Here is a 13,534-nt window from a genome sequence, read left to right as displayed (position 1 = left end):
TGGGAAGGGGGGAGGGTGGAGATGCGCCCTGCCACACTAGCCCTTTCTCCGTAGAGAGGGAGCCAGACTTGCCTTCCACCACTGCCCCCTGCAGAGGACCCCCGTGCTCCCCTCCTGTGTCCCCTCCCACATGTCTACGCACGGCGGAAACAGATGGTGTCTGATCAGAACTCCTCAGTACAGGACCCCTGGAAAAGTCTGCTGAATGAATGAATGAATGAATGAATGTTTGAGGAGGAGAGAGTGAGCGAGCTCTGGTGTCTCTTCCTCTTTTATAAGGACACCTGTTCCTTCAGATCAGGGCTCTACCCTTAAGACCTCATATAACCTTAATCACCTCCTTACAGGACCCTTCTCCAATGCAGTCACATGGTGGGTTAGGACTTTAACCTATGAATTTGGGGTGTGGGACACAATTCAGTCCATAGCAGCCTTACAGATCCATAAAACTACAGCTCACTTCTGGGCAGAGCTCCTTGGGAGTTACCCTCTTTCTCCAGGAGGATCCCCTGAGCCTTCCAGTTTGCACTAAACCTCTGTAGCCCCACACACCCTGGCACGCTCCCCTACCCTGCTCCCCTCACTGATGCCTGCTTTAGGGCAGAGCTGCTTAGCTGTGTATCTCTCTCCTCAACAGCCAGCGGCTGAGCGGATGCTTTCTATTCTCCATGGGACCTGGCACACAGTAAGTCTTTAATAATACTTTGCTGAAGTGAATTGGTTCTGAAGGGTAAACAAACTTCATTTCTTCCCATATCATTACAAATCAGAAAGATCTTCACCAGTTCTCCCTCTAAATTAATGAGTTGTGTTCCGAAGCCTTTGCTCCCAAGATCGTCAGCTATTCATCTGAAGCCCTGTTCTGGGTACCAGGAATGTCCTCTGTCCCCTGAAGAACCATGTTAGTTTGCTGTGGCCACAGCTCCCTAGTGGGACCATGGAAGTAAGCAGCTTGAGAGAGTGGGAGGGCCTCTGTGAAGAAGGGCCTTGGCCACCAAGCTGAGGAGATAGGTCCTGAACCACCAGTGGTGGGAAACAAGTAGAGGGTCCCTGCAAGCCTCTATGATAGGCGTCTGGGCTTTGAAAGGATCACCATGGGACAGTGTGAAGATGGATTAAAGGAAGAGATGGGAGGGAGGGAGGCCGGTGAGGATGCTACGGCAGTGGTCCAGGGGAGAGAAGACATAGTAGTAAACATTTTGGCTAAGGGGAGCAGAATTTTGCAAAACTAGCAAATTAAGTATTATCTCAACTTCCATTTTTGCTTATTCTCAGATGACAGCAGGTAAGTGATCACAATTTCAATTTTGATCAGATAATCTCCTCACTGACTGAAAACTCCATTCTTTGCCCAAGATTAGAAGGGGAGACCAGTCAACACTCAGCACCCCCTGTAATCTCAGTGTCTTAGATGTTATCCCATCTCACTGTTGAAACAACTCCCAGACTGCTACTTGTATGCCCACTTTACAGATGGGCAACTGGGTGAGAGAGGTGAGGTCACGCAGCTAACGGGGAGGGTAACTTGGTTCATAACAAGTGTATATTCCCCCGGAGCCTCTGCTGTGGCAGCTAAAAAGAGGTTTCTGGAAGTACAGGGATATGTATTATTGTTAGCCCGTGCAGCAGCTTCCCAGAGAGGGAGTGAAGCGTAACTGAATTACCAGTCATTTTCCTCTGTTTTCAACTCTGCGGGGGAGACCAGCTGACCAGAAGGAAAAGACATCACAGTGTTTTATCTGGTACCTAGTATCACACACAATCCTGGAACTATGGGGAATGGCCAGCAGCACAGGGAGCTCTGCAAGGAAGGCGGGGGTTCTGTTTCCAAGACCCCATGCTATGTTTGTTTAGCTGCTGCCTTGAGCTCACTCTCCCACCCTAAATCTCTGGAAATCACCCAGGAGGAGGAGGGGGATTAAAGCTCAGGACTCGGGGACAGACCGATTAATTGCTACACCTCCTCCAAGCCTGGAGGGGTGGGAATGTAGGAATCTGCCTTCCTTCCAGAGATATCTGGCCAAAACCTTTTGGGTTCTAGAAAGGGAATAAGGAAACTAACATTCATTGAGCACCTATTACGTAGCAATCACCATGCTAGAAGCCTTGCCCATAGTTTCTCATAGACACAATTTTGTGAAGTACTATTAAAACCAACGTCCATTTTACAGAGGAAACTGAGACCCAGAGAGGTTAAGCAAGTTTCCCAAGGCCACACAGCACAGCAAGGATCTGTAGACCTCTGTAACCTATCTTTCCTTCCCATGGCTCCATATTGTGCTGTTTCTGTTTTCCTTCTAGCTTCGGTCCTTTTAGGTCATTTAAAGCAGAGGGAATTGTTTTTAGTTGTTTAATCTCACACACCTTTATAAATAATGGCGGTTCAGAAGGAGAGGGAGGAGGGGAGAAAGGAGAGGGAGGGGAGGGAGAAGAGGAAGACACATGGTTTCCTGGTCCAAACTGGGAGCTATTAACCAGTAATGCAGGATCCAGCTGAGCTCAAAGCACCCAGCTCAGACCTGATGACAGGGGCAGAGGGCAGGAGGCTGCCAAGGGGAGGGTGGGAACAGATCGCTCAGAAAAGACCACATTTAGGAAAGGGAAGGAGGGGAGGTTCTGAGAGCAGCAAGATATGTTTATTCTCAAGGTGAGCAGGCCGTGGGGTGTAGCATTAAAAGCCTAGACAGAGTTCTAGAAAAAGCCATGGAGCCAGGCATCCCATGGGCATGGTTTTAGGTGGTGTACAGCGTGAGCAGACATTAAATCACACTGAATCACGGGCAGGATAGCCTCCATCCTCTTTCAACCTTTTTTTTTTTTTTTTTTCCTTTGCGGTACGCGGGCCTCTCACTGTTGTGGCCTCTCCCGTTGCGGAGCACAGGCTCCGGACGCGCAGGCTCAGCGGCCATGGCTCACGGGCCCAGCCGCTCCGCGGCATGTGGGATCTTCCCGGACCGGGGCACAAACCCATGTCCCCTGCATTGGCAGGCGGACTCTCAACCACTGCACCACCAGGGAAGCCCTTTCAACCTTTTTGATGATGTCAAGGAGGAAATCTCAGTTTGGTACTTGTGTGTTTTTAATACCTAACACTTGCCCATGTCCCTGTTTAACAAAGAGAAGCAAATCTCTGCATCCTAGAGCAGGCCTAATCTCACCAGAACATGATAACCAGCTTTCACTGTATTTATTTTTACAGCTACCTTCTATTTATGGCAAGTGAATTGCCACAGTAATATACAATTTCCTTTTAAAATAACTAAATTCACTTAGGTTAAAAAAGAAAGTTTGGAAAAGGAGGCAGTTTAAAGGAAAGGAAAGGAAATGGCACGTAGGTGGGCGCGCTGCTATAGTGCAGACTCTGACAGTGACACACAAAGGAACAAGCTTGGGAAATGTTGATCTGATCAAGTCCTCCCACTGCCCAGACTAGAGAGCCAAGGAACCAGAGGACAAGGCTCTGGAGGTCACACTGCAGGTCAGAGGCAGAGCTGGGCTCAGAAGGCAGGTCTGCTGCTCTCCGGCATGTGCTTCTTCCCAAGCAGGTTTCCAGGATGGCTCACGAGGGATGATGGAGAGGCTTCTCCAGGGGAGGGTTATAATTGGAAAACTCAGCTTATGTGGATGGCAGTGGCCCTTGCAGGTTGGATCACCAACTTTGAGCAAATCTAAAACTGGCCCAAAGAGGCTGGTAGCCAAAGGGGCAGCTCTCTGCCCAGTTGCTTCCCTCTCTCCTACCCGGTTCTCTACATTCGGCCAACCTCACAGCACTGTGCTGTGGATCCAAGGAGATGGTGGAGGTGAATGCAAGGCTTATGGCAACGTGAGGTACACTAATCTCCCAAGCTCTCCTTAGCCTCCTTCCAGGTGCCTCTTCAACAGTCTGTGCCCCGAAGTGTCAGGAGATGCTTGAAGATGTGGTCTGGTGTCCACAAGGGCCCCTTGGAGCAGGCCACTAACATGTCCACAGGGACACAAACCAGGCTTAGCTTCCAGATGGAAAAAGCCCGGACACACGGCTAACGTGCCTTCCTCAAGGGGTGGTCTAGGAATTACTAGATCCAATCAAGCCATACACCAAAAATGTTATTTTTGTACCTTTTAATGCAATGGCATTTGGGGAAATTAGTGGAAAAGGAGCTGTAATCGTGTCACATGAGTGACTAATTAGAGGGCCCTGGTTTTCCCAGGATGTTCGGTTACATTAATTCAAAACGTGACCTGTTTATTTTGCAGGGTCAGGAAGAAGCCTTACCTCCTAGAAAGCCAATGTGGCAATTAAATTAGAGTCACCAGAGTTTGCCTGAGGTAACATATGAAAAAGGGCTTGGTGAACTGTACAAAAACAGAAGTGACCCCTGTGTGGTTGTCCCCACTGCTCTCACTTAGGGGGGCCTAATTGCCTGCCCCTGGCGGGAGGCTGCAGGTGAGGGCTTTCCCAGTGGAGGGAGGTACCTGGTAAGGTGGAAAGGGCACTGGAGTCTGGGGCCATACATCGAATCTTGACTCCGCACTTGGGCAAATCACTTCATCTCTGCGGATTTCTAGTTATATCATGCATGTGGCTCACTGTACTATTCCTAGGAAGGTGGTTGTGTGTTGTGTGTGTGTGCACGCGTGCGTGCGTGTGTGTGCGCACGTGTGTGCGTGTGTGTGTGTGTGCGTGTGTTGGGGGTGGGCTGGTGAAAAAGAGGAAGAGAGAATATCAACTTTTTTTCATTTTTGATTTTAGCACCTACAGGTGCTCAGCTGTGAAGATACAGCCTCGGACAAGGCCTCCCTCAAGGAATTTGTAGTCTAAGTTGGAAATCAGATATGGGGACATTCAGGTTCCCAGACTGTTAGGGAGGCATCTGTAAAGAAGATAGCAGGGCATCAAAGAAAGGGGAGGTCCATACAACCAAAGGGCTGTCAGGAAAGGTTCCTTAAGAACTCAGAGTTGCCGAGTTCTAGGCTTTGGAGAATTGAGCAGTCGGCCTCTCTCCTCCTGAACTCCCAGGCCTGAGAGTCAGCCAGCCTGCTGGCGCTGGCCTCCTGAGCCCCCATGTCTATACCAGAGGGGCTTGGCCTTTCCAAGCAGTCATTACAGATAAACATAGAGCTTCCCAGTCAGCAACTTGCACCTGTATCATGCCTTCTAGTTACCAAGCTTTCTAGTTGTCTCTATGACTATTCTGTTACTAAACCTTTCTGAGTCATGGGACATCCCCCAACCCTGCCCATTTAAGAAAAGGCACGATTCAGGATCACCATCCATTAGCCACCATTCCAAAAATATCAAAACTCTTAAGACTGAAAGGTTTTTTCTTTCTTAATTGTTTAAGACTGAAAGTTTTTTTTTAAGTCATTATTGAATTTGTTACAATATTGCTTCTGTTCTATGTCTTGGTTTTTTGGCTGTGAGTCATGGGGGATCTTCACTCTCCAACCAGGGATGGAACCTGCACCCCCTGCATTGGAAGGTGAAGTCTTAACTACTGGGCCACCAGGGAAGTCCTAAGACTGAAACTTTTATCAAAACTGTTCTGGTTGCAAAACCTGACCTGAACTGACATGTATCTCAGAGTCTTTTTTTTTTAAATCTCACTAGTGTAACTGTTCATATGTTTGACTGCAGAAATATCAATGTATTTGATTACCGTGGGCCATCCCAGCACTCTGGGAATGCTAGGAAAGACACAGTATGTGTACTGTATTGTATTCCTTAAATCTAAAAATTTCTGAATTCTAAAATGCATCTGACTCCAAGGGCTTCATTTAAGGGATTCTTGACTCTATAGATTAAATACCTATTTTATAGGATCTTTCTGCTTAGAGTCCCCTTCACCCCTCATCTGTTAGGAAAACATCTGCAAACATTTCAAATGTCATTGTGGATCAAGGCAGGAAAGAAGGAAGAAATCAATTTGTCTTGCTCCTAGGAGTTTAGGTACTTAACTTCTCGACATAGCTGGTGTAGGGATTTATTTACCAACAAGGGTCTTTTGATGCAAGAGAGTTGCGAAGAGCAGTGAACAAAAATGCCTGAAAACTTCACATGCACCTATGTCCTTGTCCCTTGGGACTTGGGCAACATACAGACCCAAGCACTGTGGTTGGCATGGAACAACTAACACAGGTTCCATGAAATTCACAGAGAAAGGAGACAAAAGCCTCACTGGATACTTCTCGATGGTAGGAAACAGGCACAGTTTTGCCTTCTGATTTCACAAACTGACTTCAAAGGACCCTGGCAGACTCCCTCGGGAATCTGGATAGGTTCCAAATTAAGTTGAATTTTTTGTTTTGTTTTGTTTTAAGAAAACACTTTTGGAAGGAGCTCGCATACATAGCAGTGTTTCCCATTTAGAAAGAAAAATAAACACTCCTCCACTGGATTGGAAGTCAAAACAAAATAATCCCAGCTGCTTAAGACCTGAGAAAGTCAGTGAAACTGCCAAACAGCAGTGATGTTGACCAGTGTCACCAGCCTGAGAAATCTGTAAGGTGAGGCAGAAGGGCCCAGAATAGGGGCAAAAGGGAGAAAAAGCCACGGACGGCCTAGCATCCAGGGCTTGGCTCTCATGAAGCAGCACCACAATTTAGTGTCCAAGTCATTGGCCTGATTCATCTTTGAAACTCCCACATGCTCACCAAAACACAACTGAAAGATTTCACTCAATGGCTTCAAACAGACTTGGGATTCAAATCTGGTTCTATGACTTAGAAGCTGTGTGATTTCGGGGAAGTTACTTAATCTCTCTGGCCTGCTATTGCCTAAATGAGACTAAAAATGGCTATGACACAGGACAGACATGAAGGTTCAATGAGATTCCCTGAGATCTCATGATTTAATGAGATTAAACGCCTCTCACATAACAGGGGCTTCATCAGGGTTTGTGAGGTGCGTACTAGGAATCCAACACTAGTAATTTTTTTTAAAAATCAGCTTTTCTTTGGTGGACTTCCCCTTATCTTCTCCAGCTTCCTACTAAGAAGACAGAAATAACAGGATCTGGGCTTGAAAATAAAACAAAAGATTTGGGTGGGGCTCTAGAATCAGGTAGGCTTGAGTGTGAGTCTCTGCCTGGGCCTTGGTTTCCTGAACAGAGACAAACAGAAGCTCAAAAAAGATAACGCATGCAAAGAAAAGACTTCTACATGGAAGGTGCTCATTACATGTAAATTCTCCCACCCGCTCCTACCTCACCTCGGCTTTTAGAAACGGAGAGCTTTCTCTGAGCTATTTATTCCCTGACCCTCTTAAATATTAACCACCAAGGTTTTAAAGCCCTTTTACTTAAGACTTTAGATAACAACAATTCACGGCACATTTAATATTTATTCTGAAAAGTTTCTGTGGCGGTAGAGACCAAGATCTACTTAATCCGAACCACTTCCTTAGCTTCTCAGCTATGACAAGTTGCTATTTTAGTGAAATCTTTCTTTATATCTATCAGTGATTTCTAGATGGTTATCCTTGGGGCGGATTAGGATTTTGAAGACAGAAAGAGCTGCTTCCCCTGTTTTCTTTTCTGTGATGCCCCACGCGGCCTCCGTGCTCTTTACATGGGATTTTCGCAGGGCGGTTCTAGGCACCACGGGCCGGGGATCGCAGCCCCGGCAGGAGCAGACACAGCTGGAGGCAGAGGGCCTCTGGGAGCCACTGGAGCGTGCAGCCCAGCTCCCTGAAGGCTGCTTCCCAAAGGGTCAGCCCTCAGAGGAGGGTGCTGAGTCAGCTCCCGCCAAAGGAAACTTCATTTTCACCCTTTAGGCGCCTGAGGGGCTGCCTTTGTCATTTAAAATACCTTCTGAAAGAAGTCTCTGGGGAAGCAGGCCTCTAAAGGAGCCAGAGCAATTAACCCATTTAGGGTGACCTTTAAAGTCTTCAAGTGGTGGAAGGGAATGGAGGGGTGGAGATAGGGAAGGGAGACAGGGACCTTGCGTCCTTTACCTTGTTGAACTCCATAGCGACCCCGACCTCGGGAGGTTTTTCCCATTTCACCTGCAGAGCAGCTGAGGCTCTGAGAGGTTAGGTCCTGTGTCCAGGCTCGCATCTCCAGAGACCCAATTTCGGAAGAGTAGACTATGGCTCTGCTCTCTTGGCTGCACTGTGGTCCTTACACAGTTTGTACTGCTTGCTCACCCCTTCATTCCCACTCATTAATTATCACTACATAAAAGGCATCTGCAAGGCCATGCACCAAACTGTTAAAAGTGGCTATCTCTGGGAGGAGGAATTACAAGAGAACTTCACTTGTTGCCTTTCTGCATTATTTGAATGTTAGCAAGTATTGTTACTTTTATAATTGACAAAAACAATAGAGATAATCCCATTAAAATAATTTCACATCTGTCCATGAAAAAAAATCACACGAAACTTAACAAGCATTTATTGGGCACACTATGTAGCAGGGCCCACTCATCCTCACTTGCTAGGGCTGGGTCCATGCTAATACCAGCAGGCTCTTTGGCTCATAGAAGACCCCTCAGTTTGGGGTTTCAGGGGACAGGACGGTGGCAGGCAGAGTCTACCTGTGGGGTGACACTCATTGGCTCTCTTGTGACCCACCAAACCCAGAGCAGCAGATCACTAAGGACCCAGATTCTCCCTTCAGGCGTGGGACACATTTATTAGCAACCTTTAGAGTGACACTTTCAGAGCAAGGCTCCAGGGAAGGACTCTGAAGTGCCTCTAGGTCCCCTGGGGAGCAGGGGTACCGAGGAGTGTAGCTGAGCAGACAGCTATAGGCCAAAGTGTCCCCACCTTCCCTGCACATCAATAATGCAGTAATGCCATCAATTTGCTGCAGAACTTGCAACAACGTGATTGCTCTTATTCAGTTAATTAGCAAAGGGAGAGATGAAGGACTTTATAATCTCCTGCCTTCTCTTTTACCTACAAGGCATATTTACTTAGAAATGAACAAAGAATATCACTATATATATATTTTTTTCCCAAGTAAATCTTAAGAAGGCTACTGGCTGACACACCTGTCAGCATCACACAACACTAGGAAAATCAGAGTACGTTAGAAATTGCTCCATCATTGGCAAGATGGGGAAACTGAGGCCTGAAGAGGGACAGTGACTGGCCAAGGACAAATAGCCAGTGAGCTACAGAGCTGGGTCTGGAACCCATTCCAGGTTCCTATTTCTCTGCACACTTTAAAACATGGGCAGCTAAAAGCTCTAGAGGAGCAATGACCCTGACCCACCAAAAGGACAATGCCACCCTCAGGAGCACAGAGGGAGAAGGCCCTGGAGGATGGTTTGGTTTTTGGTCACAGATAATGCAGGGCTCAAGATCCTGTCAGAGGGACTTCCCTGGTGGTGCAGTGGTTAAGACTCCGCGCTCCCAATGCAGGGGGCCCGGGTTCAATCCCTGGTCAGGGAACTAGATCCCACATGCATGCCGCAACTAAGAGTTCGCATGCCACAACTAAGGAGCCGGCAAGCTGCAACTAAGGAGCCCGCCTGCTGCAACTAAGCAGCCCGCCTGCTGCAACTAAGACCTAGCACAACCAAATAAATAAGTAAATAAAATAAGTAAATATTTAAAAACAAAGATCCTGTCAGAAGAGAGACACAGATGTAGAGAACAAATGTATGGATACCAAGGGGGAAGGGGGGGCGGTGAGAGGAATTAGGAGATTGGGTTTGACACATATACACTATTGATACCATGTATAAAATAGGTAACTAATGAGAACATACTGTATAGTCCAGGGAACTCTACCAATGCTCTGTGGTGACCTAAATGGGAGGGAAATCCAAAAACAGAGGGGATATATGTATATGTATAACTGATTCATTTTGCTGTACATCAGAAACTAGCACAACATTGTAAAGCAACTATACTCCAATGCAAATTAACTAAAAAAACAATAGGGACTTCCCTGGTGGCGCAATGGTTGAGAATCCGCCTGCCAATGCAGGGGACACGGGTTCGAGCCCTGGTCCAGGAAGATCCCACATGCTGCGGAGCAACTAAGCCCGCGCGCCACAACTACTAAGCCTGTGCTCTAGAGCCCAAGAGCCACAACTACTGAGCCCACGTGCCACACCTACTGAAGCCTGCGTGCCTAGAGCCTGTGTTCCGCAACGAGAGAAACCACAGCAATGAGAAGCCCGCGCACCGCAACAGAGTAGCCCCCGCTTGCTGCAACCAGAGAAAGCCCGCGCGCAGCAACGAAGACCCAACACAGCCAAAAATAAATAAATAAATATATTAAAATAAATAAATAAAAATAAAAAAGAAGAGAACCATCAAGGCCAAAGACCTCCTCCCTGAGTTTCAAAGAGGACAGAGGCTGGGGGAGTTCCTGGTCAGGGGAGGGGGTGGGGGATAAAACACCTTTCTTTGTCATGGGGGATGGGGTGATGCCTGGAGGGCCTCAGCTTAGTCCCCAGAGGAGCTCAGGTTACTTACCATGTGGCCTTCTACAACCTTCCAAGGTTAATGCCTATTTACTGTCCAGGTTCCTAGGTGTAAAAGAGCTGGGGGCAGGATCCCACCAGATGCCCACCTTGGGTCCTTTGTCCATGTTTTCCCTCTGCCCAGAATGTCCTGGGTTATTAAAGCCCTTGGTTATCTCTACCTGGCACACCCCACTAATTCTTTCAGATCCAGTGAACGCCTCCTCCAGGAAGCATTTCCTGATTTCCTCAGGCGCCTTGGAGGCTCTTCTCCTCAGTCACCTCCACACCAGGTTCCTATCTCCCTTATCACCTTGGGCTGTAATGATCCCAAGAGAAAAGAAGTCTGACATTCTCTGAGCATTATTAAGTGTCAAGTAGTATGGTGGGAGCCTTCACATTCCCTGGAGGGAGGTGGGTGGTGACTGTGACCATGACTAACCTTTACTAAACTCCTTCTCTATCCCAGGCCCTGTGATGAGCCGTCATCATGAGCTGGGTATCATACTGCCCATGTTATACTCGCTTAAGGAAATAAGCTTAGACGCAATGTGCCCTATCCAAAGTCCCACAGCAATAAAGCTTATATTTAATGCAAAGATGTCTGATTGCAGAGCCCATGGATCCTGCCTTATATCTCTCTCTGAATCTCTGCCTCTTTCTCCAGAACTTGGCCTGAAATTTAGTGCCACACAGGCACTTATTAATAAATGTTTGCAAAATCAACATGCAACCTACAATATTAAGTGGGGAAAGTCTCATTTCCTTTCCTCTTCTTCGATAATCAGGAAATCATGGGCCACTAGGGAGATTCCAGGTTATATCACATATATCACCCCACCCCCTTGTAGGCTTGAATCTCCTCCAGGCTTTGAATTCTTGCAAAGAAGTGGACTGGCCACTGCTAGACACAGAGACGGTAAGCATCTTGGCCCACGTCACACAGCACCTGACCGGGGGCTAAAACCTGTGTCTGCTGGCTCCTGGTCAGCCTGGAGTTTGGAGCTATTGCATCGTACCGCCCCCCGCTCCCCAACACACACACCTCTTCTCCTTAAGACAGTCAGGGGGGCAGAGCTTAGAAGAGGCATGTGATTATGGGCAGACCCATGCTTAAGCCCAGTGGCTCTCTCTGCAGTCAGCATTCAGCTCTTCAGCTGCCTGTGTCTCCAGGGGCCCCGTCTCTGGGCAGTGTGAAAGTCCAAGAACTTCCAAAGCCAGAAGCCTTTCTCTCAGCTTTCTCATGGTCAGTGGGGAAACTATCATACTGGTCTCTTAGGCAGGGTTCTGAGGAAGATCCAATAAAGCAACACGTGACAGTGGCTGGCACAGTCCCTGGCACATAGTAAGGAGTCAGTTGGTGCTACGTTCATTGTAACCATTCTTTTCTTTTCTTTTCTCTTCTGATGTCTATCTTTGTCTCAGTACCTTTGTCTTACTCAGGCTCTACCTGATCTTTCTGTCTCCTTGTGTCTGTCTGTGCATCTCTACCCCTGCAGCTATGTCTGCCAGACGTCTGTCATGGGGGTGGGAACAGCAGCCCTCCACCCCCCGCACACCCCAGCGGCGCAACCAGGCAGTAGCAGGGCTGCCCGAACCCACCGAGCCCCCCAGGCTCCCGAGAACCCTGAGCCCCACCATGCGCCAGACCCTTCCGCCCCTGCAAGCAGCCCAAGCAGACTGATTAATCAGCATCGCCAACGAAAGGAAAAAACAAACCCACAGAAGTTAGGAAGAGAGAGGGACTTACCGTTTGCCGCGACTCCCAGGCTGGCGGAGCCACTTTTAACTAAGAATGAATTAGGGACAAACTCTTCCTCAGAGTCTGAGTCCGGGGTTGGCTGGGCCACACCGTTGCCTAGCAACCGCCTCTGGCTCTCATTGGCCAGAGGGGAAGGGGGCGGGGAGGGGGACTGCTCAATTGGGGTTGATGAAGCGGATGAACAATGCAAGGGAGCACCTGCGAACCACAAACACAAACACAGACAGAAAAAAATAATAATGAAAATTGGTTTTGAGGCACACGGGGAGGGGGAGGGAGCAAAATAAAACACGCATCAACAGGGGGAGGGGGTTCCCAACACAGGGCGATCTACTGCACACATGGCCCGGGGGCAGGCCTGATGCCTCCTTAAAGTTGGTGCAAACTCCTTCTGAAGAGCTGGCCTCGTGCAGAAGTCTGCATGCTTGCAAAGAAGGTGTCCCTCGAAAACACTTGGGCAGCGCCCTTCCTGCTTTGCCTGTTCTCTGAGAGAGGTCTGAAAATCTGGGGTCTAGTCCTGGTGGGGCTGGGTCATCTATCAAACAGCTGCCCGCCTCTGAGCTTCAGTGGCCTTGCTGGTAAAATGAGCAGCCGCACTGGGTGATCACTGAGCCCCTGCAAGCTGGCCATTCTGTGATGTCACCGAACTGAAATAATGTTCTTATTGGTGAGATTTTAATCCAACATGCCTGGAACAGGCTCTGGGCCTCATAAAAGGTAGAGGGAGCTGGAGAGAATGATCCAGAGCCCCCTCCACCGCTGGCATTCTAGGATTTCAACACACTAATCTTTTACTTTTCTAAGAATCTGACATTTTAAGATTTTTAAGTCCTGACATTCTCTGCAAACTTCCTAAGAGAGCAAGAAATCTAGCAGTCTTTTTCACTTCTGTATCCCCAGAATCTAGCATAGTACTTGGCACATAGTAGGCACTATATAAATATTTGCTGAAGAGATGAATTCTAGGTGTCTAACAGACTGGGATTCTTAGTAGTCTCAGCAGACTAGGATTCTTAAGTTCTAATAGTCTCAGATGAAAAAACTGTACACTATTTAGGACACTAACACTGTGAATTCCAAGATGCACTAAGTCAGGATGTTTGACTGCAAGTTTCTAACATGTCAGGGTTCCATGATTCTAAAAATCCCAGCTTTCTATAGTTTTGTGAGCACACTCCCAACTCTTCAAAAGGAGGAGGTGATGGCCAGCCAGGGACAAGACCTTTGGGGGCAACAATTTGCAGTCCTATCTGTGTCTGGGCTTTAGGCATGTGCAGTACATCATCTACAAGAGAGGGAACATAAGCACAGACACATAAAAGTATACAGTACAAGACAACGTATCCACTTGATAGCAAGGGCTATGTCTTTTTT

The 13,534-nt window shown here is 47.8% G+C and overlaps 1 protein-coding gene across 4 annotated transcripts in view; it reads right to left on the bottom strand.

Moving 5' to 3' along the window:
- Positions 1-13,534, bottom strand: part of TENM4 (teneurin transmembrane protein 4) — a gene marked incomplete at its 5' end in the record, with an annotated part of 383,392 nt that overhangs the window by 280,273 nt on the left and 89,585 nt on the right. For 3 of the 4 annotated variants that reach the window (XM_079707561.1, XM_079707562.1, XM_079707560.1), the window contains one exon: positions 12,149-12,358. The exons of the other annotated variant lie outside the window; for it this stretch is intronic. In XM_079707561.1, the coding sequence (XP_079563687.1) occupies positions 12,149-12,358 (210 nt within the window). The remainder of the gene's footprint in view (positions 1-12,148; positions 12,359-13,534) is intronic. 4 annotated transcript variants of the gene reach the window in all.

Source organism: Hyperoodon ampullatus, assembly GCF_949752795.1.
Source record: "Hyperoodon ampullatus genome assembly, chromosome: 7".
NCBI classification, from domain to species: domain Eukaryota; kingdom Metazoa; phylum Chordata; class Mammalia; order Artiodactyla; family Ziphiidae; genus Hyperoodon; species Hyperoodon ampullatus.
This window is presented reverse-complemented; position numbering and strand designations above follow the sequence as displayed.